General features: G+C 45.4%; 1 protein-coding gene across 1 annotated transcript in view; it reads left to right on the top strand.

Moving 5' to 3' along the window:
* The first annotated feature begins 2,776 nt into the window (after positions 1–2,776).
* Positions 2,777–26,135, top strand: part of nr5a2 (nuclear receptor subfamily 5, group A, member 2) — a 42,496-nt gene continuing 19,137 nt past the window's right edge. The window contains exons 1-4 of the mRNA XM_047037125.1: positions 2,777–3,446; positions 5,688–5,806; positions 8,079–8,220; positions 13,623–14,341. Of these exons, the coding sequence (XP_046893081.1) occupies positions 3,365–3,446; positions 5,688–5,806; positions 8,079–8,220; positions 13,623–14,341 (1,062 nt within the window). The 5' untranslated portion in view covers positions 2,777–3,364. The remainder of the gene's footprint in view (positions 3,447–5,687; positions 5,807–8,078; positions 8,221–13,622; positions 14,342–26,135) is intronic.

The raw sequence follows: 26,135 nt of genomic DNA on the forward strand, positions 1-26,135 counted from the left end.
ACCCCAGGTGAAAATGTCTAAATCCACCCCTGACTATGGGCGATTCTGTGTATGGGGAATAATTACATTTACATTTATGCATTTTAGCAGACGCTTTTATCCAAATATATATAATGATGAATCCTTGCTGTAGGGTCAGCCGTGTACATATAAATCTAGGAGTGTAACGTGGAGGGAGAATTAGTCCAAAGTTTCAGGTTGTAGAGTCGGAACGATGCCGCTTGATCTTTATTTTACAACCTCTTACTGCACACTATCGTGGCCTGCACAGTAACGGTGTTCTTTCCTTCTGTCTTTCTCTCTTTCTCTCTTTCTCTCTTTCTTTCTTTCTTTCTTTCTTTCTTTCTCTCTCTCTCTCTCTCTCTCTCTCTCTCTCTCTCTCTCTCTCGCTCTCCCTGTCTATCTCTCTCGCTCTCTCTCATCTCCTCCATTCAGGTTAGTCATTTGTGTGTGTAACTATCTGCCTGAGACCCCTTATCAGTCTGTTTCACTTTATAACCTGGCTTATCAGCCTGGCCCCGCCCTCTGAACCGGGCCTCCACCAATCCCGGCCTCCTGTTTTTGAATACTAGTTGATTAGTGGCTTCTACTGAGATGGATTTTACACAGGTCACTAAATATGTGTGTGGGGCGGTAGGGGGGATGGGGAGGCTGGGTTACTACAGGGGGAGACTCCAGTTGACTTTGAAGCAAGTGGAAAGTTGCTTTTCCTTACATTAACCCTTTAGGTTACAGCATTCTCAATGTTAGTCCAAACGTGTCATGGAATAGATAAACGTTTTACATTACACAGTGTTCATGTTGTAGACTGTTGGTAACTGACCTGTGTGTGTGTTGGGAGTTAAAGTCATGTCTTTTAGTCTGGAGAGTGAGAATGAGCTTTTCAGTTCGACAGAGGACCTGACTGGAGCAGGTGAGTAGCGGTCTGCGCTGTGACAACATCACGGTTCCACTCGTTCTGACCTGTAGAGCTTGGTGTGCCAAGTTAGAGTTCAACAATCCGTTCCTTGGCATTCTGTTCAAACATTTCAGCCCACACACAATTTGACATGCTCTTGTCGCTAATATATCATTTAATTCGCATTTATAAATTATGGTTACTATCAGCTAGCCTACTCTTTCACATGTTTGCGAGTTGTGTAGGCTACTGTAGCCTATGTTAGAAGCGCTGGGTGTTTTAAATTGCAAGTTAGAGCACCGAACAAAACGTTTAGTTTTAATGATCCGTCCAAAACAATACAATCTTATCATTAATTTGTTTGCTGAATATAATGATAATTTCAATGAATCAGATGTTGATGTTACATGTCAGATGTTAACCCACATGTCAGGTGTTACAAAAAAGCCGCCTAGTAGTGATCAACTTGTTGGCTCTTCGTTAATGCAACGTATGAAATGCTTATTAAAACTTAACAGAATCTGTTATTACAGAGAATAGTTTAATTAATCAGGTAAATATCCTTGCAGTATTGACAGAAATATCGAACGAATACATTCCGCCAATTTTACTCGGATTTATTTTACTGTAGTTTACTGTCTAGGCACTTGTATGTAGCCTATGCCATTTGTATGGTCACTTGTTTGCCAGGCTTTATTTAAATGTGAATAGCCTACCAGAGAAAGTAAGGAAAGCATTATTGAGCTTTTAATGCACGTGATACGCAATAGATAATCTAATGAATGTCATATGGATAGTTGTGTATACTTATACACAATGACACAATGCATCTCTACTCTATAGGCTAGTAAAACGTATTTACCATTAAATCGTTTATAAAACTCAATTTGATGGCAATTTGAGAAAGCCGAAACATGACATTTATTACAAACCGTTTTATTAAATTATTGAATTATTGCTGTGTGTGTGTGTGTGTGTCAGAGAGAGAGAGAGAGAAAGAGAGAGTTGGAGGGGGGGGGGGGGGGGGTGATGAGACAATGCTTATAGCAGCTTAGGAACGTTCAGTTACGTCTTGGATTGACCTTTCCCCCGAAACATTTTACCAGTCAGGTGCCTGTGAGCTCGGCGAGTCATTTTCATCCTTCTCTTCCGTTGAACGACATGTTTCATTAGTATCAGATGACAACACGGGTAGCCTGTATTAGGCTAAGTGCCTCACGGGACCCTGAAAAATGGTGTTCCTAAATGTATAAAAGTTAGATATAAAGAGGCGTAGACAACCGTTAAGTTCGTTATAGCCTATTTATTTCATAAAAGTACATCAAAAAGTTAAACAGTTCAGCGTTTTGTGTAAAAGTGCTACGCAAAATGTTACCTACTAAATGTTTTGGGTTAGGCTACCTATTTAACTGCTGAATAGGCAAGCCTATAGCAAATATTTACGATATGCCCTAATTCTCCACGGGAGATTAATTCATTTAAATAAGGTAAGTTTCCTTAAAATGTAAATGATAGGCCTAGCTATAACTTCAATCTTGTAAAAGTGTATGGCGCACTGCGCGATATGGTCGACGTACCTTCTCTTGCGCTCGCCGTCCACTAAACATTGTCACAGTTCACTTCCATATCATTACCTGAACAGATCTCCTTGTTATCCCCCTCACGCTTGAAAGTCCATCATTAACAGTATCAAACAGCTGAGATTTGGAAAGTGTGTAACGGCTTTGAGAAGATGCTTCGCGTCTCCATGCGCTATTGGACAAGTGTGTGATGTCAGACTGGAGCATGGGCCTCTGATTGGCGAGAACTAGCGTGTCGGTGCGGAGTAAACAAAGGAGCGAGGAGAGCTCTGAACTTCAGATCTCAGCGCATCACAGATCCACCAAGTCCGATCTTACGCAAAGGAGGGGCCGGCGTGTTTTTTTGTCAGCGAGCCGATAGTTACTGACAGTTGGCTAACTCCACTTTGTTAAGACCGGTGTCAAAGACTTGGTTAGCGCAGCGGGAGATCATCCACAAGCCGAAACCTCACAAGAGGCTTCACGGTCTATTAATCCGTTTAATTCATCGCTGTCCGTTCCGACTTCTTATCATTTAGAGACGGAGACAGAGTCAGAGACAGAGAGAGAGACGCTTCTCGCAACCTGTGCACAACTCTCCACAGCAAGACATTTTCTATATTTATAGGTTCTTCACCAACCGTATTCACTTTTAGTCCACGTTTGAGCACTTTTAAAAATGAATTTGCGTCGCGCTCGACGTTTCAGCCTACCCAACGGGTATGTAGCCGTTTGATAGCAGTTTAAATCGAGCGAACACGGTTAAGATTCGAAGGCTCTTCACCGGATTTAAAAGGACATTTGTGCGGCTTTGTGAACTTGTGGTGTGGTGTCCCGTCCCGTACTGTCCCGTCCAGGTGGCCCACCGGACGGAGCTGAGTCTCCCGCTCAGCCCAGCAAAGCTGTCATGCTGCCCAAAGTCGACACGGAATCTCTGGGACTCGCTCGATCGCATGGGGAACAAGGGCACATGCCAAGAAATATGCAAGGTAAGATTATCGTAAGGTATTCAGAGACATCATTTAGTGGCATGACCACTATCATGCGTGCGTTATCATAGCGTCTTGACAGTGCGTAATCATGGCCGAAAGGCCATCAGTGTCCGTCTGTCAGAAACTTAGCTTATATCTCCAAGTCTATCAACTTTAAGAAAATACAACTTGAAATTCCTTAAACATAGCATGCAATAGCCCTCCGTTAATGGCTTCAAATAAGCGGAATGTATGTACCAAAAAGCTCTTTCATATGTTATTGAGTATACTTTTTGTGGCTCGTATTCCACTTGAATGAAGTGATATAACAAAATTCCACATACTTAAATTAATCAGATTCTAATAGGCCAAACATCCTAAAGCCAATGCCTCGACCGGATGCAGTAGACTGCTCACTACGAGCCAAGCTTAAATGTTGAGCCTCTTATCAATGTTACAGAATTGTTTTTAAGGCTACAACTCAGTAAGAATACAAAGGCTATTGTAGAAAATAATCTGAAATTAATTGCTCAAGTTTTAAAGTGTAAATGTCGTGCTCGGTGTTAAAAACACAATGTTGAATCAGTTTAAATTGTCATTAAAGTAGTCAAAAAACAATTTAAAAAGTTAACTGTATTACATTTTTTAGCTGTCGTTCATTCAATATGATAAGAATGTTAAAATGCGTTATATTTCAGTGTTTTTAGTAAGAAATGATGGCGTTAAAGGACTGCTTCCTAAACCAGCCTATCAAACAATTTTATGGAAATGTAGAAATTTAGCCGTAATTGAGAAAGTATTCTCGCGTTTCCAAATTATGTCCCCAAAAATTATTATGTCCTCTTTTAGGTCAAGATTGGGTCAAAATCACTATCTTTGAATCACGTATCTAAAAACATTTTATAATGCGAACCTAAAACAGCATAGAGGTCTGTAACCCCAAAATTTTGGAACAGTCAGCTAAATTACGAAGGTGGTTGAGGATTTTTTTTTAATCATTAGGCTAGGCTACATATAATTCAAATGAAAAAAAAACACATTTTAACAAAACGTTTTCTTGCTTTTGTACACTTGGTTTTCCGTATTATATCAAGGAAATATATCTTTGAGTTTGTTTGGCATTCTGAACTTGGCAAGGTGAATGCGAATGGCACACATAGGATAAAGGCAATACATACTTGTTCAAGTTTTGTTCGCATTCGCCCCGCATGAGAGGCTATGCACCCTATTTATTATTTTATTACAACAAGACCCAACTTTGCATATCATTATCTATTTGCATAGTATTTTATATGTTATATGGCATAGTATACATTTACCATGAAGATCAAAAGAGATAAACTTCAGGACCCCGAGTCAACTTGTTGCATCTCTTTACCTCAAGTTAACACTATTTCTCATCGCATGAAATCAAAAGATTATAGGAATGACTTAAAATGTTCTCCGAGATCATAGTAATAACTTTTGCAAATGGTAAGGTAAATGCTTTTGAAACTCATCATCAATATTTTACTTGTAGTCTTTACAAATGTTGAGGAATTAATTCCTTAATTCCAATAGGCCTACTCCCTCATGGAATTCAAAGTGCAATTCTGTCTGATGCTCAGTGCGTTTTATTAGAAAGATAAATTAGCTTGCATCCAGTATAAATGTCACCGCAGCTGTTTTCATAGCGAAGTCACAGTTCCTTGTCAATGCGAAGTATTTCTTTCAATATAGACCTGCCTGTTAGAAATAAATAGATGCTGCTGCATGCACTGACATTTTAGGGTAGGAATTTTCAACAGTTTAGCTCATCAAAATGCACTGTCGAGAGAATGTTTTTCAGTTTGAGAAATTGTAGTTTAGTTGTCCAGTCCAATTTTATATTTCCCTCGCACAGAGCAAAAGGTTACAGTCTGTCTTTTGTCTGTGGGCGGCAACATTTTCTCCTCGAATCCTTAACTGCATTTCCCTCATGAATTCACGACTTAAAGTCATGAATATTTATTAAGCACAGTTTCGTACGTTTGCCTTGTCTCCGACAGAAAAAGGATAAAAATTGTTAGCCTATAGGCCTAGCCTAAATTCTTTCTGCTCGTCCAAAAAATAGATTTAGAATTTGTTTGTTTTATTTTGAATTAACGTAGGTTGAACCAGTAAGTTAAAAACGTTGTCGGTTTAAAAGAAAATGCTACAACTTCCTTTATTATAGACGACACATGTTAAATGACTATATATTTTCCTTTATGCACTAAAGTATGTATGTATTCGTTTCAGCTGCCCAGTATAAAATGATGGACTACTCTTATGACGAAGACTTGGATGAGATGTGTCCCGTTTGTGGAGACAAGGTTTCTGGATATCACTATGGACTCCTCACCTGTGAAAGTTGCAAGGTAAAAGATGTACTCTTTTTGAACTCTTTCTTTGTTTTATTCTCTAATAACTTTGCCTTTACCTTTTGGTCTATGGAAGGAGGATACTGTATACCAGTAAGTCAGATTTGCTCCACTGATAAAGTTACAAGGAACAAAATAGTGAACTGAGAATACAGTGCTTGAAACGAGTTAGAGAGTTCTTGCCTGTGTGGACCTTATTCAAAACAGTATTGTTTGTATTCCAATATATTGCATTTGATATCATTAAAAAATATATTTTCAGTGGAATAATAATTTATTTGGATCTTGATGTAGTGTTAGCTTGATATAGCGATATCATCACCATCATTTTTCTCCCATTTTCACGCTTAAAGATGGCCTAAACTGTGGTTTGTGATCTTATAGTTGTATGGCGGATCTCCAGTGGGGGTTTTTTACACCCCCTCGAGCAAAATACGGTTATTTGCAAAGGAATGTGCCCAAGGTTTATTCAACATAGTTGTAAATGGGATCTCTTTATCAGGAACTAATCAGAGGTGGCTTGATGTGAACTATGTAGTTACTGAGATGGGGAAAGTTTGTTTTGGACTAAGAAAAGGCTGCTTTGAATGTTTTCTCTCTTTTTCTTTTGTGGTGTGTGTTCCCTGTGGCGTAAGGATGGGTGGTATGAGGGCTCAGTGACTGAATATACACACCGTGTGTGTGTGTGTGTGTGTGTGAGGCACTGCATTAGTGTTCATTAAACCTCAACTCACATGCACACACATCAAAACACTGTCAGTTCAGATTTGCCCTGAACACACAGCACCACCCACCCACACATATAAACACATACAAAACCACACTGTACCTGTTAAAACAACACCAACAATCAAGAGCAGACCTCAAGCCATAGTATCTCACACTGCTGTCTATTTGAAGCCTTTCAATACTTACGCCGTGTCTCAGTTTTTCACTTTTTCAGTAAAACCACAGAGGAAAAGCAGTGGAAGGTCATCAAATCCAATCAAATTCAATTTGTGTAGCGAGCACTTCTTACAAGCAATGTCACAGAGGGCTTCACATACGCCCATAGAACTGCTCCTAAATAAACCTAAACCCTCAAGGAACGCTTGAGGGTTTATGTTAAACCCTTATGAAAAGAAATACAGACTCTGCACATACGTACATGCACCGAGATTCCAACGCATGTGGATGAACTCGGTCTCACATTGTTTCGGATAAAAAAGCGTCAGCTAAATGAACATATGTAATGCACGTAAAGAGCAAATGAGAGGTTGTCGTAGGTTCTCGTCTAGAGGGGGATGTCTTGAGGTTTTACGCCACTTGGGCTCTTGGTATCCAAGCCATGGTCAGGCATACTGAATGTATTTATAGTGTGCGCTCTATGCTAAAAGGAAAATTGTGGAGAATCTTCACTTTGACTCATATCTGTCCTGTCTAAGTCGGTAGACTGGCCAACTACCGTCGTTAAGTTTTCGTGGTGTGTGCACGGATCAAGCAATGTAGATTGTTCATTAAATCCATGCCTGGAATTAGGTGGAATATTGACATCTGTACTTTTAAAAGGGCCAGGTTTAGGGATTCTCCCCTAAGTATGGATCTGGAATAAGTTAACAGCTTTTTCACCTTTGATTTTCCTGCTGCTATGAAAATGTATTCAGTGTTGCAGATAGAATCGTGCAATCCCGGAACTGTAAATTATGGATATAATTTATTGGATTTGGACTCCTATCCTCATATATTTCAATAATTGGAGTTGGAGAATTCTGAAGTCTTTATGGGGCCAAGTAAGATAGATAGAAGTTGATTACCAATATATACCACAATAGAATAAATTGAGTAACATAAAATATTTCAGGTGGATTATAATTCCGTCAAACGAGGTTTAGATATAAAATGACATACTTTATTTCATAAGTAAAATGTTAGATATTCTAACTGAAATTAAGTTAACGGTAGTTATTCCATTCTCATAACCACTCTCATGCAGGCCCAGTTGTCTTGTCATCAATGTCATCAATATTAGTTACACAATGTATGTTAAAACAATACAACTTTGACTTCAACCTGTAAAATTCGCGAATAAACACTTTCCCTTGATATTAAACGATGCAGGGTAAAAGTGGTTTAATTCCATGTGCGTGCTTTGGACGTGTCTCTTTCTTCCATCTGTGTGTGAGTTTTCCCGTGCCTGTTCTTGACCCCTTCTTGTCCTCCTCTGTGTGCATGGCTTGATTACAAATGCACGGGTCATAAGCGTTGACATCTTCATTGCCCATCTCCACAGGGCTTCTTCAAGCGCACGGTCCAGAACAACAAAAGGTACACGTGCATCGAGAACCAGAGCTGTCAGATCGACAAGACTCAGAGGAAGCGCTGCCCGTACTGTCGCTTCCAGAAGTGCCTCACCGTCGGCATGAAGCTCGAAGGTAAGGGGACACTCCAAGACCCGTCTGCTCCAGACTCTCGGTTGGCCAGCTCATTCGCTAACCATGCTTTGAATTATGGGAATGTGGAGGGGGAAGTTGGGAGCTCCTCGACAAAAGCACCAGAGTGTGTCACAGGCTGGAGGTTTCGAAGTGTAGCAACACATTTTAGGGTGACGACAGGGTTATTATTTTGGAAGAGCTTCCATTTTAAGTGTCCTCCGTGTTTGATCTGAAACTAGTCCAAACCGATCCTTGACCAAACAAAAACTGCTGTGCAAATGTGGGTGTTATGGTGAAATGTTGATCTTTACTAAGCAGCGAGGGGAAAAAATAAAAATTGCTTTGCAAAAACGCATCCACGCATACCTGTGTTGACTGCACTGCAGCCTAAAGTTCACAAATAATTTCAACGAAACAATTAATGACTGTAGCAAAGGCACATCTAGCTTGTCATTTACCCCTTTACTGCCTAATACAAAATTCCGAACATTCCATATGCTGTTGAAATATGATATGCATATTAATATTCATATTTTATGGATTTTCATATAAAATCATACACCTTAACTGTTTATACCATCTTGAAGAGGAGAACTAGGGGATTTTTATCATGTCAATGAATATATGATTACTTAAGGCAAATCATATTTTATCAAAGTGGTTTCAGGTAGATATTTTTAACAAAAACTTCTCCATCCACCATACCTCATCAGACAACTGAATTTGTCACCACTTTAATTACAAGATAGAGAAAAACTTTGAGTAGGTGGAATATCCACAAGTCTGTGGGCAATGTAGAACAGAAGACAGATTAGAAATACCTTATTTTGATTAAAAGTTATGACCATTCTTGTGACTAGTGGAGACATGGGGGAAACCGGAATTATCCTGTCCCAAAAGCAGCTAAAAGCAGCTAGCGCTATGGCTAGATACTCCTCTCGATAAGTAAAAAACGTTCGAGTTTCTTCCACAATCGACCAAATTGGCCAAACAAGGCATGTACATTTAGCTTAGAGTATACATAATCTACCTAGTTAATATTTTTTTTCGAAGTTTTTTAGAAATCTGCTCAAATCGAAGCTAAACAGTGCTACTACCGTCATTGCTGCCTGTCACAAACGGCCAAGCCGGACACGTCATTCTTTCCTGAAAACACTCGCGTCACTCCCACAAACAAATTCTTCGTAAGTAAAAAGTTGAAACTTTTAATAGACAATATTGACAACACATATTAAGGAACTTGTCTTAACTCATAATATCGTCTCCGATTTCAATTCGAAGCTGTATATCTAACACTGTAGGCAATCTCCCATGGTCTCCGCTCTGGCTCCGCCTCAGAAAACAATGGCTGCCGTTGCAGACGATAGATTTATTTCCCCCTCCCACTAACCCCTTAACCAATGATATGTGCTTTGAGCTTAAGTTGTCATGAGTATCTGGCAGTTTTCAGAAATAAAATCGGTGATTGGATGGCAAAGTTATTAAGGCAGGTTCTATGGGTCTTTTTCGACCCATATTTGAATGGTCCGGCAGGAAAGGCCTCCTTAAAGACAACATATCGTTTGGAGTCTTTTCCCCTTCCTCCATCAGGGTGGCGTATTAATTACTGGTGATTGCAGATGAGCCTGAGGGCAGAATTTCCTTGCCTGTCATTTTACAGCTTTTACCCAGGGTTTGATTTGTTTTGGTGTACTAGAAGCCGCGTGTTGGAGGGGCCCCGCAGCACTCTCTCTGCTGTAGTCCAGGGCCCAGAGGCTCTCTAGAGCGCTTGGCCTCCGAAAACTCAGCGGCTGCCACAACTTGTAATCAGTACTGGGCTCCTTCTCCTGATCTCTACCCACACAGCCAGTAAACACATACATATATTCATAGCCCCTAAATAATGTGTAAAAGAGTTGCCAAACTGGAAGAATTCTGCTTATGCTGTGTCTTAAATACAAATGTGCAAGTTTTAGCCTTAAAGAAGATTTGAAGTATTTCTGTCTTTAGACTACGCTAAATAGACTTATTTAGTGGAACACTGTTGGACACACATCAATCAAAGGACATGTAAAGTTGTTTTAGGTGGTAAAGTGTTCCTTTGTGCCTCCTTCTTATGTCTTACTGCTCATTATTTATTGTTTGTTTTGTTTCTCTAGTATTATCCAAAGTCCCTCTGTTTGTTGATAAGTCAGTTGGCCAATCGGATCAGCCACAGGAAGGTCAGAGACAGGCAGAGTGAAAATGCCATGGCTGACTGGTATAAACTGTGTTGTGACATATCTGTCTGTCCCTTTCAGAAATTCGGTTCCCTTTATCTACAAATGATAAGCACTTGGCGACTACCAACTTGATTAGGAGGACAAGGATTCTAAAATATTATTTGGCTGCGTAGAGTTATCGCTTGTTGCAACTGCTAAATTGCTTACCTCTGACCTAATGTCCTCTCGGCTGTCTGCATAATTTGATTAAAACCACACTTTTCCGGTTGTTGTTGTGACTTTGCGTCACGTGTTGACAGTTCAGTATTTTGGCTGAAACTTCTCATTAAATGTGCTGCTTTTATCAGCATTAGGACCCATATAGCAAAGTATGCTAACAACTCTTAATTCCTTATTGCTTGTTATTGTCCTTTTTCCTGGGCAAAGCTATAACTAGCATCAGTAAACAGTAACCGTAAGCCGAGGGCTTATCTTTTCCAGGTTAATTTAGTGCTGCCCTCCAATCAACCACACACTGTGCAGATCAATAAAAGTACACTGTACACATTTTCCTGCTATAAAAATGTATAATTATTTTGTTAAGTTACTCATCAGTTATATTATTTGTCTTACTTATCAATCAATTGTCCTTCATTTTACCCAGCAAAGATATTTTTCTGACCGAATAACCACGTATATATTCATGTTGCCCTACCAATCCACTGCATGAAACGCGGATATGCCGAATCAACATAAACACACCTTCCTTTTTTTCACATCACCCCGTCGCAGATTTGTGTGTTGTTTGAACCACCCCTCGGTCCCAATATTTCCACACGGATAAACGGAAGTGTCTCCGCTGTGTTCGTCTTTTTCCCTCTTCTCATCCCCCTCCCTCCTTTTTTGTGTGGATTTCCACTCGGAAGCCCTTTCTCTCTCTCTCCCATAGAGTCCACCGCTGGTGCAGCCAGAGACCTGTCCCATTACTTATGCATAGGTATCATAGGTATTCATGTGTGTGCGTGGGATAGTGTGCATCCAGAGTAGGGCCCAGGAGGACATGACAAACAGGGTGTCAGAACCAGGCCAGGGGAGCCATTTATATGCTCTGATCCGACAGGGATCCTCACCTACGCACGCTTAATATTCCTGTATATTAAACACTCATAAATCAGACGGCATAAGCAGCCGCCTTTACGGCGATGGTCTACGTGTGTGTATGTGTGTGTGTGTGTGTGGGTGTGTGTGTGTGTAGAATGCAGGGTAATGGAGCGACTTTGAGATTTGTGCTACGGCCCCAGGTGGCTTGACCTTTATTTTTCTCTGTCTCTGAACTGCCCTCGCGTGTCCCAGCCTCGTACCCTAATCTTTGCTCCATAAACCCCATACCCCCCCCCCCCTGCCACCCACCCTCACCCCCTCAAGGGTTCTTGCCCCCTTATCCTGACATCCAACCCCTCCCCCCTCCCGTGCCCACGCTCTCTTCTCCCTCTGCCCTGTCTCCCTCCCCCCTCTTTCCCCCCTCCCTGCCTCCCCCTCTCCTCCCCCTCCCCTCCGCTCTCCATCTCCCCCCCCCTCCCCCTCCCCCTTCTCCCCCTCTCCCCCCCCCCTTCCAACCCCTTCCTCCTCTCTCCCCTTCCCCCTCTTCTCCCTCCCCTCAGCTCCAGCCTTGTCCCGGGCTCAGATTAATATGTGTAACATGCATGTAAATAACCTTGTTTAATTAGATACAAGGAGGAGGGTGAAAAGAAAAGCCTGCGTTCCAATCCTCCCCCTCCACCCCCACACGCCAACCCCCCCCCAGTATTCATGATGTGATTCCCAGCCAGGTCCGGACCTAATTGTGTTTTCCCAAAAGGGCCAACTATTCGTTTTGAGCTCATTAATTACCCTGTTGCTCTAAATCATTAATAGTTTGAGTCACCACAATAATGTATAATGTATACAAAGGGCCTCTTTTTCATGTGTGATAAATTGTTAACAGTCATGTTAATTCTTTAGACTGTGTCGCGTCGGAGTTGACACCCGGCACATTTTAGACGCGTGTGTGTATGTTGGTTCATGTGACACATGTTTCTGGGCCTGTTTGTTTGGGCCTATGGAGCTAAGGGCTTGAGGAGTGTGTGTATGTGTGTGTGTGTGGTTGTGTCACTCGGTCTGTCTGGGTTCTGTCCCGGGTGTCAGCGGACCCTTGCCCCCCTCCCACTCTCGCGGCCGTCTCTCCCTCAGATCAGCCCTGCTGGGTGTGTGTGATGCGCTCGGCAGTGTGTGTGAGTGTGTGTACGGACCCTGGCCGCTTCTCTCTCTCAGATCAGCGGGGCTGTGACAGACACTGCTGGGATGGAGGCCATTAAAACCGCTCCCAAGGCAGCTGTTGGGCCAACCCCTTTTTAATTCCTTTTTTTCTTCTTTTTTTTTCATCCACCTCGTGGATGTATTATGGCCTGAAGTATCCAGAGTGTGTGTTTGTTGTGTGTATGTGTATGCGCGTATGTGTTTTGCATGTGTGGAGGCTCACTTTGACCCAAGACTAGAAGGGGTATCTATGTTAAGCATGTATTGGTTTTGCGTGTGTTTGTGTGCGTGTGTGTGTATCTAAATCACACTGTCCCAAATGTCCACCATGCTGAGACCGTGTCTGCTCCAAAGCCCTATCACAGAGAGAGAGCGAGAGAGAGAGAGAGAGAGAGAGAGAGAGAGAGAGGTATAATTAATAATCAAGCATGAATAATTAAGACAGGCACCCCCGACAAAGACAGACAGAGAGACCCAGCCTCCCTATGGCAAACAGAAGATCACACATGGTCCAGGCACTCATACCCACAGAGCCCAGAGAGGTCTCCTCATTCATTAGACATGATCCAGTTGGGGGAACTCGCAATGGGGTTCTGCTTGGTTTGACTTGATCTTTGGTTTGTTAGAATTGTGTATCTTTTTGCCCCCATGTGTTTTGAATTTTCCAAATGCATGGTAGAATGATTTGCGGATAAACCGTGGCAAATCCGGATTTTGAATTTGACTAATGTTATTCTTATTTGGGATCAGGACAGCCAGTTTAGTCAATGTCCAGTTAGTTGTTGATGAGATGCCTTGCCTTTCAGACAGTAAATTATTTTTGGGTTGTTTCTTGTATTTATGTACATGTGTAAAGAGTACAACATACAATTTGAGGCATTACTGAAATGTTTCTTTCTGTTTTGTGTCTCTTCGTGTGTCTCTCAGCCGTGAGGGCGGACCGCATGCGCGGCGGCCGCAACAAGTTCGGCCCCATGTACAAGCGCGACCGGGCCCTCAAGCAGCAGAAGAAGGCGCTGATCCGCGCCAACGGCCTCAAGATCGAAGCCATGACCCAGGTCATGCAGGCCGTGCCCACCGACCTCACCCTCTCCTCCGCCATCCAGAACATCCACAGTGCCGCCGCCAAGGGCCTGCCCCTGAGCCACGCGCATCACGCCGCCCACACCCACCACCACCACCACCACCACCCCCACCACCACGCCCCCGGCCTGCCCCCGACAGACTACGACCGCAGCCCCTTCGTCACCTCGCCCGTCAGCATGGCCATGCCCCCGGGGCACGCCGCCGCCAGCCTGCAGGGCTACCAGGCGGCCTACGGCCACTTCCAGAGCCGCACCATCAAGTCCGAGTACCCGGACCCTTACACCAGCTCGCCCGAGTCCATCATGGGCTACCCCTACATGGACTCTTACCAGACGGGCTCCCCGCCCAGCTTTCCCCACCTCATCGTGGAGCTGTTGAAGTGCGAGGCAGACGAGCCCCAGGTGCAGGCTAAGATCCTGGCATACCTGCAGCAAGAGCAGGCCAGCCGGGGCAAGCACGAGAAGCTCAACACCTTTGGCCTCATGTGCAAGATGGCCGACCAGACCCTCTTCTCCATCGTGGAGTGGGCCCGCAGCAGCATCTTCTTCCGCGAGCTCAAGGTACGTCGCGGTGCAGACATTTTCTCACACGCACAAACATTCACACACATTCACACACACATACATTTTTGTGTCTGAACAGTCAGTGCTGGGGGATTCGCTTCCAAAAACATCTACCTTTCCTCAAAGCAAATTGTCATAGCGTGCTTTCCGTAAGTGAGTTACCTTGTAAGAAATGATGAATGAATTGAAAACATGCAGTGAGAAACATGTTTAACATGGCTAGAACATAAATAAACGAGGATGGCAACACGCATTACTTATAGATGTTAAAGCTTGTTCTCTGCTCTCCTACTTTATAAACCAGTCACATTATACGTGGATGGGTGGGAGGATTTATACGGGCAATATCTCCAGTATTTGTGTGGATATGATTCAATCTGTGTTTTGTCAGGATGCTAAATGTTTCACCACAACAAGGTTATCTATAATTGACACGCAATCCGTGAACCCTAATCTTTTATCTTCTACAGCCTTTAATCTTTCTCTTTTATGTACTGGCTTGACACGAATGCAATGTGTACATCCCAGAATGTGGAGACTGAGGGTTTGCCATTTAGCTGTCCGTATGTCTATCTTAGCGTTGGATGAAAATTAACAGTAGCCCCATGTACATTGTGTCACATTTTTTTTGGGGGGGGGGGTGGGTTATGAAAACTTTGACTGGAGGCTTCGGGCACTTTTCATCCGTACTAACAGGCTCTGAAGTGAATATGACACTGTGTTCTTCCTTCAGATATCCCTCTGATCTGAATGCGTTGGAAATATGTGGTCAGTAAGGGTAAACAGGCAAATAAACATATTTTGGCTTGAAACGTCATCTAAAATTAATGGATGAACTTGTTATTATTTACAGCATCACTAAAAATATAGTAATGTAATCATGAAAGTGAATCTGGGTACCAGCTGAGGGGTAAAGGAGCAAAAAAGAAAATATTACCACCAAAATGTATTGATTTACATAAATGTGCATCCAATCTGTAAGCAATTATTTTTTGATCAGAAGTTTATGGGTTGGCCTATTCCAATTATTTGAAAGAAAAAAGAAAATGTTTGGCTGAAAGAGCACTATTTGGATTGTCAGTGTTTTCAAACCAACCACCAACAACCTCCTTGCCAAAAACAACCAAAAGCCTTCTTGTAAAAATGGTATTAACCCCCCGCCCCCTCCACCACTCTCCCTCTCTCTCCCCTCCAACATCCCTGAGAGAATGGGGGATGTTTGCAGCACATGTTTGTTCACTCCCAATTTGATTTGTTCAGTATGAAGGTTAATAATGCGGCTCGACATGAAAGCTTTTCGATGAGTTTGTGTGCTTCACCTGTTTTTCTAAACACCCCTGCCCTTGTTGAACTCTTTTGTTGGCCGTGCTCCGAATAGCCAAAGGCCTGATTGCACATGCAAACCGACTGCACCCAAACAGACAGTTCTCTAAGTTGTGGGTGGGTGGGGGCGTGGTTTTGGGAGGAATAGTCAACACAGACCAAGACTACACAATTATGAACTTCGATGAGAGCTCTCGGGAAGCACATGTTGACATTCAGCGCACAGCAAATCACACTATTGACAAATCTGAATTTGCATACGGTTAGGCACCCGGTACTTCAGGGCGTTTGTATCGGCGGTTGGGGTGTGGTCTCAGACTAACGTTCTACTGTCCCCCATTAGTTCTGAGTGAGCATTGTGTCGCGAGTCCGAGTCTCTCCAAACTCATCATGATTCAATTATGCCAAAGCCACTTGTGAGCTGTCACTTCTCATTTGCCTCAGCGTGACACGTCATTATGTTGGCCTAATGACTATCCATATCACCCTGGCTTCGGGTGAATTGAACACACTATGTTATAAAGGTAGAAAATGACCCAGGGTGGAATGGGGTGGCGGGGGGGGGGGGGGGGGGGGGGGGGGGGGCAATTCCTGAAGCCCCAACAATTGTGTTGCCATAGAGGTGAATGATGGGGGGGGGGGGGGGTGCGCTCCCACACTAAAGTCAGGAGTGGATGGGTACCACAGGGGAGTAATTCACTGAAGTGACCGAATAATTGCTGTGTGTTTATGTGTGTGTGTTGGGGGGTATTTTGTGTGGTGTCCGCCCTCCCTCCCCCCTCCACTCCCCAAAATCACCAACTAAAGCAAGACAGTTGAAAAATGATGTGCATGCAGGAGCACTGACAGCACTGACAGGAGCACCCCCCCCCCCCCCCCCCTCCATCATCAGCACTACCTCAATCCCGCCCCTCACGGCTAATTAATAGCTACTTGAGCCTCCATTGTTAAGCAGAAAGCTTAGTGTCGGTGATGGGAGAAAGGCCTGTGTAAGCCCAAAACAATTCCGACATGCGCAGGCAAATTGGAGCATCACTTTCTGAAGGGAAACCTAATCAGATTGTCCTACACATGGCTGAAATCTGTCAGTATAATAATGTGGTGTATGTATTTTTTAGGATTTTTCTTCATTATTTATCATGATCATATGCACCGGCTAATTTAGCAGAATACGACTAAGACAGCAAGAGCAGAACAGGCGACAAACACAGGAAATACAAGCAAATAAAAAAACTTTGCAGACTCTCCTATGCTCTCCATAGGGAACTATAAATACACCCACCTCAGCCCCCCCCCCCACCTATTATTAGCTTAGTAAGAACAAAAGGATTTCTCTGGTAAGCGAGGCCGGGGGTAGGAGGCGTCTGCCAAAAGTGTTTAAAGATTTAGTTTCCAAAAGTTGGACTTGGTCATAAATATTTTGCCATTAGTAGATCTCTAAAGAGAGTTCCCCATTGTGCTCCAAGGGAGCGCGGTTCACTGTGGCTGTGAAAGATACATGGCCAGAGCCATTATATATTTCTCACACCTTGAAATGGGGTGGGGGGAGGGGGGGTTCCTCCCAGTCCCTACCCCAGTCTTGATTCATTTCACATTCAGAGCTTTCAGGTCCAGGTGTCTTAGTATTGTCTGGTTCTGATTGAAGTCCTGCAGACATTTGAAAGTAGTTTTCTTTTTTGTGCTGGCATAGTAGCGTGGGTAGTAAGTGGGTTGGTATAAAAGTGTGTGTGTGAATCCTGTGTGTGTGTGTTTACTTAGAAAACTCATACGTGGGTGTGTTCTTCGTGCTGCCTAGCTTCTGGCTTCTCCCACCCTGTATTTAGCAGGACACACTTTCCGATCTGCACCCAAAACAAATGGGGGATGGGGTATCACCCTGTGGGGGGCTGGGGTTGGTGGGGCATGGAAGGGGCGGCGGGGGGGGGGGGGGGTAGACGACAGACAGTTTGACAGTGGGAGAGTGACACCAGCGTCTACGCGAGGCCAGAACAGACACATTGGACAGACGAGAGGGACGGTGGAGCAAAGGAAAGGGAAGGAAACGAGAGAGAGATACATACGAGAGAGGAGCAGTAGTCGAGGAGAGAGAAAGATAGCGTGAGTGAGAGAGAGAGACAGAGAGAGACAGAGAGAGAGACAGAAAGAGAGACAGAGTGAGAGAGACAAAAAGTGAGACAGAGAGAGAGACACAGAGAGAGAGACAGAAAGAGAGACAGAGAGAGAGACAGAGAGACAGAGAGAGAGAGACAGAAAGAGAGACAGAGAGAGACAGAAAAAGAGACAGAGAGAGAGGGTGCGCAGTGGTGGGACACACAGGACACAGTCCTTGCCCTGGCATGGACTTCATGCCAGCAACAGTTAACATGAGATTGCTTTCCGTCCTACCAACCTGTAGCATTGAAACGTGTCGCGAACCACCTTAAATGTGTGTGGAAGTGCGTGGAAGTGCATATGCACGTTCGAGAGGGTGCGCGCGTGAAAGCGAGCATGTGTCCGTGTGTGGAAGTGTACGTCTACGTTGGAGTGTGTGCGTGCACGTGGTTGTGCGCGTATGTGGGTTTGCTACTCTCTACCTCCCCGACCGAGGAGTGAGTCATGGCTGGTGCAGGAGGCTCGTGCTCTGCTCCACCATTGTTCCGAGGGTAGGATGCATGAGCCGAGCTTTTCCTCCTCCTGACAACACAATGGGACAGAATTAAGCCTCCGATTGTGCTTATTGATTCATACGTCGGTGCTATCGCTCCCTGTGCTCCGCTTGAGTCACTTTGCGTCCCGCTCCGGCGTTGCTCATTGCAACTGTCCCACCGCAAAGTCAGTACATCGTCACCGGACATTTCCCTGTTTGCACAGGAGCAAAAGAGGCACCTGGATAGCACTCTGTAACTTTATACGTATATTTAGTCCATCGAGCTGATAAAACCGAACCGGGCAGAGGCGGCGACGCTTTGACGGGCGGCGCTGTTTATTTTTGTCCTTTCACGGCTGTTCGGGGACAGTTTGGGGTGCGGGCTCCTCTCGGCGGAGAGAACGACAATACCAGATCCGTCGTTAAGAGAGAGAGAGGGGGAGAGAGAGAGAGGCGGTATTGTTGGGCCTCGTTCCTGGACCCCGCACCCAGCTGAGCCGAGTCGGGCTTTATTGGTTTAGCAGCTGGAGGAGAGGAGAGGACAGGAAAGTAGAGGAGAGAGGGAGGAGAGAGGGAGGAGAGGAGAGGAGAGAGGGAAGGAGAGGAGAAGGGAGAGGAGAGGAGAAGGGAGAGGAGAGGAGGACAGGAAAAGGAGAAGGAGCAGGTGTACCTATTCCTCTTGTATAAAAAATGAATTATTATTATTACTGTACTTCATTTGAAGAAAGAGTCATTAATTTAGACAACAAAGTTCAATTTCTGAAAATCATTCACTGTCTCTTACTGAAAATCCAAAATATATAAAGACCCAGAATTATTTACTCTGTGTATTCCAATAAGCTGCCGTTCATAGACTCAGTGCAAGTATTTCTTGCATTCATATCATATACAGCGTGTGTCAGTCAATCTGTCAGAATGACAAGTCCCTGTGGGGTTCAATGCACCTGAATATTCCCCATTTATGGATTTACCTGGGTGAATAATGTACACGTCTGATGCCCCTACAACTCTGGGTGTATAATTTTGCCCCCCTTCCCTTCCCTACCCCAACATAAATATTACATGAATTGACTTTTGTAGAAATGCGAGCTTCATTTTTCTCTCCTCTCCTCTCCTCTCCTCTCCTCTCCTCTCCTCTCCTCTCCTCTCCTCTCCTCTCCTCTCCTCTCCTCTCCTCTCCTCTCCTCTCCTCTCCTCTCCTCTCCTCTCCTCTCCTCTCCTCCCTTTCAGCCTCTGTCCTTCTCCACTTCACCTGCTCTCCCTCCACACACACACACACACTCATCTCCTCTTTCTAACCCCCCTCGACCTTTCCCTGCCGTGCAATTTCGAGGTCGAGCGGGGATCGTTGGCTAAGGCAGTGGGGGTGGGGGTTCAGATCGTCCCTTTTACATTTTCCATCCCCTGACCGAGGGCAAGAGAGGGGAAATTAATAAGGCGTTTTAGGCGTGATCTGTGAACCCAGTGAGGAGTGGGGGGTTGTTGTAAACCCCCCCCCCCACCCCCACCCCTCCTCCCCATGCTCAGGCAACGTCCCTCTCCCTCCACTGCCGGGTCACCGAGCGCCCCCACCCATACACCCCCCCCCCCCCTCCTCATTGCCCTGACATACTGCGTGTACGAGGGTGGCGTTTGCAGCTGGCAGAGATTTGTAACCGTGTCCCTGCTCCATTGCATTTGAATTATTCCACAGGGCCGCCCCAACCTCTAGAGCAGGGGGGGGGGGGGAGTTAGACAGTGGGAGAGTGACACCAGTGTCTACACGAGTCCGGAACAGACAAATAGGACAGACGAGAGGGACAGTAGAGCAAAGAAAAGGGGAGGAAAGAGAGATAGACAAGAGAGAGGAGCAGTAGTCAAGGTGAGAGAAAGATAGCGTGAGTGAGAGAGAGAGAGAGAGAGAGAGAGAGAGAGAGAGAGAGAGAGAGAGAGAGAGAAAGAGAGGGAAACAGAGAGAGAGAGTGAGAGAGAGAGGGCTGCTTGTGAAGGTGGTGGGGGCAGGAGGAGAAGATGAACAAGGGCCTGTAGAGGCACCAAGGGCAGGTGGCAGTGTGGTGAAGGACAAGGGGGGGGGGGGGGGGGGGGGGGGGGGGAGAACGAGCGAGAGGAGGCTGGGGGAGGGGGAACAGGTGGGAGGTTAATGGGCCTGGACCCGATCCACCTCGGGGGCCTTGATATATGGGGCTTTGGGCCCGGTGCAGGGCGGAGGCTTTCAAAGATATATTATTTCATTTGAGGAGCAGCATTTTGGTCCCCCCACCCCCACCCAGCACCACACACACACACATTTGTCCACTGATAAATGATACCCCCCCCCCCCAACCCTCTCCTGTACGTCCGACCTCCCCCCCCTCCTTCCCGGTCCCCCTCGGCACACAGCCACAATTGAGGTGGCATGTCAGCTTTCGTGAGGCTTGCTCCCTTGCGCATAGCTGTTTTGGGTTCTTGCAAGGTATCGCGCGTCCTTCCTCCCTTCACCTCGAAGTCCGTCTCTTTCTCACGCTGTCTCTCTCTCTCTCTCTCCCTCCCTCTGTCCGGCTCTTCCCTCAAAGTGTTGTTCTTTTCATCCTTGGTCTTTTTCGCCGCTCTCGCCTTCTCGCTCCTCCTCCACCGGGTCTCTCTTTAGAGGTGCTCTCTCTCTCTTTCTCCCTGTGCGAATCCATCTCTCTCCTCCATCGCTCTCTCCGTCTCTCAGGAGTATCCCCCCCTTCACTTACACACATTCACTGTATGTATCTCGGTACAGTATCTCTGTCTCCCATCTCTCTTTCTACACACCGCACACGCACCCACACATACACAAACACACACACACAAAGACTTAAAGTTGGCTGCAGCAGGTCTTCTGGAAGGCTGTTTATCTAAGCTGCTATTTTAGTGGTAACAATATCTGTTTGATCAGGTCTGGGGTGAGGAGGAGGAGGGTCACCAAGGCTTGTTTTCAGTCATAAATTATTGAACAACAAGCCGAATGAATACAGAACCAAAAAAACACAGAACCATATATCAGTTGCTCGGTAAAACGACTATGATACATAAAAAGTAAGTGTTGCTTTTGGTTTAGAATTCGACAGCCGGGCAGCTGAGTGTTTGAATAGAGCACAGACAGGAGGAATGTCTGGGGACATGGCTGGGGATGAGACTCTTAACTGGAGAATGGCGCGGACGTCTGAGGACTCTGGGAAGGAAGTGACTCCCCGTCCGCCGTCTGCCCGAGAGCACCGTTACATCTGCATTTCTTCCGGAACTCTCTCTGACGTTTATTTACTACCCCATCCCCGTCTGGGGACTTTGCAGTGGCGTCCGTGCGTAGTTGCTTTGACAACCGCCCCGGGACCCCCCCCCACACACACACACACACACACACATACACGCACACACTCACATTCCCCTCAACCCCATCTGTTCTGTGCAGCGATTACAAGCCAGCGTCTTCCTTCTCTTCCACCCCCAACTGTGGTCCACCAGAGGAGAGACCAGAACACAAAAAACCTAGAACGTTCCCCCAGGGATCGGTCAAGGCGGAAGGAAGCAAGGGCACTTGTTAAAAGGAAAGATTTAGGGTTGGGGGGGTAGATGGGGGGTGGTGGGTGTCCCTGCGGACGTGAGGGAAAGGGGTAGCGGGGGGGAGCTTTTAGCGTTCGCGGAGTCTGCTCATCCACTTGTTGCTTTGATGAGGGATAAAAGGCTGTTGTGAAGTTTCTGGGGCTGAATATGATAGACTCCTCCTTCCTGACTCGTCCGAGCTCACCAGTTCCTTTTTCTTTTCTTTTTTTGGGGTGGGGGGGATACATCTTTTTTCCCCGCTCTTCCTCTTTTCCGTCTTCTTACCTCATACTCATCCACACCATGCTCTTCATTAGTCTTCTCCTCCCCCTTCCTCCACCTCTTCCACCTTCTGCTCTTCAACAACCCAACCAAGGAACAGAGGGAAAAATATTGTTTCCCCTACCGGCAATTCTTTTTTATTTTTAGTTAGTGTGGTGAAAAACTGACATTTGCCTGCACTTTATCAGACACAGAGCACAGCCTGGCCACGTTAAGTCTTGTTTAAAGACGATCAGGGTAAAAGCCTTTTTTATTGGCAGGTCAGAGCGCTCGTTAAGGCAGAGGAGGCGCAGGGCGATGGAGTAGGTGCACGCGGTCTCCTCCCCCCCCCCCCCCCCCCCCCCCCTCCTCCCCGGTGATGTTTCACAGCGCCACGACAAGACCCGGGAAATCTACAGGGCAAAAGACAGAGCAAGCAGTGGAGAGAGATGAGAAAGAGAGAGAGAGATGAGAGGGGGAATCAATAAAGTCGACATTGGAAGCTAATTTAGTTGGCTAGCTAACAAATCAACTTAAAGGTGTGCAGGTTATGGTTAACACTCGCACACCTACTGTAGATGACGCACACAAAAGAGCCTGGCGTTTTCCCTCCCTCCCTCTAGTCTATCACCCTCTCTTCCCCCTTCTCTTTTCACCCCCGCTTGGCTATTGTTAGGAGCTGGCATTGAACACAATAGGTTATGCAGGAACCTTTCCAAGGAGTCTTCCATCCAAAACAGGTCGCCAGGCACGCATCTCTCTCCAAAAAGTTTCAGAGTGGAGCGACGGAAGTGTCGTTCTCAGATGCCCGCCGCGCTAACAGGCTGACAAAGACGGCACATATACGCACGGTGAGCACGGTCGCCCTCGGGGCGTTTTAGGGGTTTCCGCCCCCGGGTCAGAGGGACAAAGGTGTGGTCGCCCTGGCCTCTCTCTGACAACCCCCTTCCCTCCCCACAGACACAAAACCTGAACTATGGTCATGACACAGAGGCATGTGGAGGTGTCGGCTCATTTACCCCCCCCCCCCCCCTTTTGCTACTGAACAGTGGACATCTTGTTTTCGTCTAAAGATACATGGCAGAATGTGTCAAACATGAACCACTAACAATAGCCATCCCCCAACCCCCATCACCACCACCACCTCACACACACAGGCACACACACACATAGACACTTAATACTACGAGCATGGTCTAGCTATTAACTTTAAGCTCTGGTCTCTTTTGTCTTACTTTGGAATCTCTCTCACACGCGCGCTCTGCGCAGCTCTTTTGCTCTTCGTTGATGCGCAGCCTTAATTATCTGCTGGTAATCCGTGCTGGCTTGAGGTGGTGGCAGTGTCTTCTGCCCTCATCACTCCCCTGTCAACAGTTGTCCTCGACGTCTATTTTTGCTCCTTATTTACGTCCGCTCTATTCTCGAACTATAGAGACAGAGAGAGAGAGAGAGAGAGAGAGAGAGAGATAGATAGAGAGAGAAGGAGAGAGAGAGAGAAGAGGGGGTCTCACTCACTTTTCGTGTCCAAAAGACAAAGGAGATGAAGCGGGAGGTCCAGGGGGGGGCTGGGGTGTATGTGTGTTTGTGTGTGTGTGTGTGTGTGTGTGCGGGGGGTGTTAAAGCTAGGTTTACAGTGTGTGTGTATGTCCTTATTTAGAAATAACTGCGGTTGGTGTGAATTTATGGACACGTCGGTGAATGACATTTTACACAGGTCATGCAAAAGCCCTTGCTGGGAGATGGGGGGGGGGGGAAGATTTTGGGAGGCCTGCCGGTCACAAGAAAATGCCTTCAGATACAGCAGCCCATAAACGCCACCTGTTCTTTCTTCTCCAATTGTTTCTTCTGCCGCTTTCGGAGTGTATACTTCTTTCTTTCTCTCTTTCTTTCACCTTTTTTCTTGCTTCCTCTTTCTTTCTCTCTTTCTCTCTTTTTCTCTGTCAGTCTCTCTCTCTGTCAGTCTCTCTCTCTCTCTCTCTTTCTCTCTCTCTCTCTCTCTCTCTCTCTCTCTCTCCCTCACTCTCCCCCCCTTCCCTCTCTCCAGGCCATAACTTTGAACCTGGCATAGCCTCATCATAAATGATTCCATACACGTGAAATAAAGTCTGATTCTAAAAATAGGCATTACAACTACGTTCTTTTAGAATTGCGTCCCTCTTGCAGGAGATTAAAAAGTGATTTGCACAATCAACGACACCGTGAAAATATAAACCAAGTATGATGAATAGGGCTCAAGGCCTACAGATTTTTTTAAATGCCCCTTGAAAATTGGGTTGGAGGTGTCGACAGCGCTGTTAAAACTCCAGAAGGGAACTACATTGGTGAATGTAGGGATTTCAGGTGGCAAACGCCTGCACGCTAAAAAAGACACACTACACCAGACACCACATGCTACACTAAACAAGTTTGGGACTTTCGTCCTTGACGCACAAGGCATTCTTCACAATGTGTTTTTCAATTAAGGAGATATCCTAACAAACAGCAGAGACTTACACAGGTAACAGCTAAACCTGTCACGGCGCCCTCCAAACTTGGCATCCGCTTTCTCTGTGGCTATTACGCACAGCCTAGACAGAACCAGATCAGTGGGTTAATTCGGGTGTTCATTTGCTATCAAAGCCTATGCCAAAGCTGGTATGGTGGTGTCTGGAGTGGTCCCAGCTGTGACTCTGCCGTCTGCCTGTCAGCCATAATGGGAATCTATGTCTTCCCCTCAGACAGAGAGAAGTACATTTGTCTCTGCATTTTAAAACAGTCCAGTCTGCTCCGTGAGTCTGTGGCCGTCTCTTACAGCCTGAATAATGAAGGAGAGGAGATGGAGACGTTTAACTGGGGCTTCATCGCACCGGCCGGAGAAGGAGCAGCAGGTCATTTCCCACTGTCTGTCAGTGGCCGCGTGTAAAAGCACGCACGCACACGTACAAACACTCACACACAAACATACATACGCACGCACACAGACAAAAACACACACACCGACAAACATACATACTCACACAAAGACAAACACACACACAAACGCACACAGATGAACACACACAGCCAAACACAGACAAGCACACACACACTCAATACAACAATATTGACAGTACCCCCCTTACCATAAAATAGCCCATAGCCATAAATTGAGGAATCAAGTCAAACAATGCACGAAATGAAAATCAAATGAACGCACACAGATCACTCCGAGCTGGCCAGGGCTTAATGCACAGTATTGCCCGGTAGATTGAGCACTGTGGAACAGATCAATACTCCCATGCCTTCTGTACAGTGCTGATCTCATTTCACATTTGGAAGGCATTATTTTCTGTGTTTTTCATTATTATGTGTGTGTCCCATGGCTTGGTGTATTAGAAGCCTAATGTTCATCTGAATAATTGATTAGCCTCTCTCTGGTTTTGATAATTAGTTGATAGCTTCTTAGCTGTAAGCCCTCAGATCTGCAGCAAACTCACAGGCCTTTTCTAAACAGGTATGAAAGAAATGACTCAGAGTGCTTTCCAAAGCTCCAGATGTTTGTAAGCCATGCGCTTCTACGGCTCAACTGGGTGAAGACATAAATGAGACAACCCAAACATGTTTCTTTCTCATAACCTCGTTTACTAAATTGTTGTAGATGGTTGATAATGTAGTAGATGGTTCTTTCATGTAACTCACTCAAAAAATACTTCTCTGGTAAACTTGGTAATAAACAAACTATGGCTCAAATACCAAATTCTACTGTTTATCAGTGGTGTCGGTTTGACACGGATTTCAAGCATATTCAAATGTTTTAAATATTCATTGTGGCAATGTTGTGGACTGCCAACTAGTCAACAATAATAAATGTGTCGAATTTGGAAGGTAGAAAAAACATCTATTGAAATTCATGACCGCCTTCTCTCTGGCCAGTTTCTCTACCGTTGTATTGATTTTCTATCTTTCATATGCTTATGCATCAGGTAAAAAAGAATACGGGAGTTTGGATGCCCTGTCTGGTTTACAAACCCCAGCCTGGAACGAGGAGAAGCGAAGGGTTTGCTTCTTTCTTTTAGT

The sequence above is a fragment of the Hypomesus transpacificus genome, chromosome 16 (assembly GCF_021917145.1).
Source record: "Hypomesus transpacificus isolate Combined female chromosome 16, fHypTra1, whole genome shotgun sequence".
Lineage (NCBI taxonomy): Eukaryota > Metazoa > Chordata > Actinopteri > Osmeriformes > Osmeridae > Hypomesus > Hypomesus transpacificus.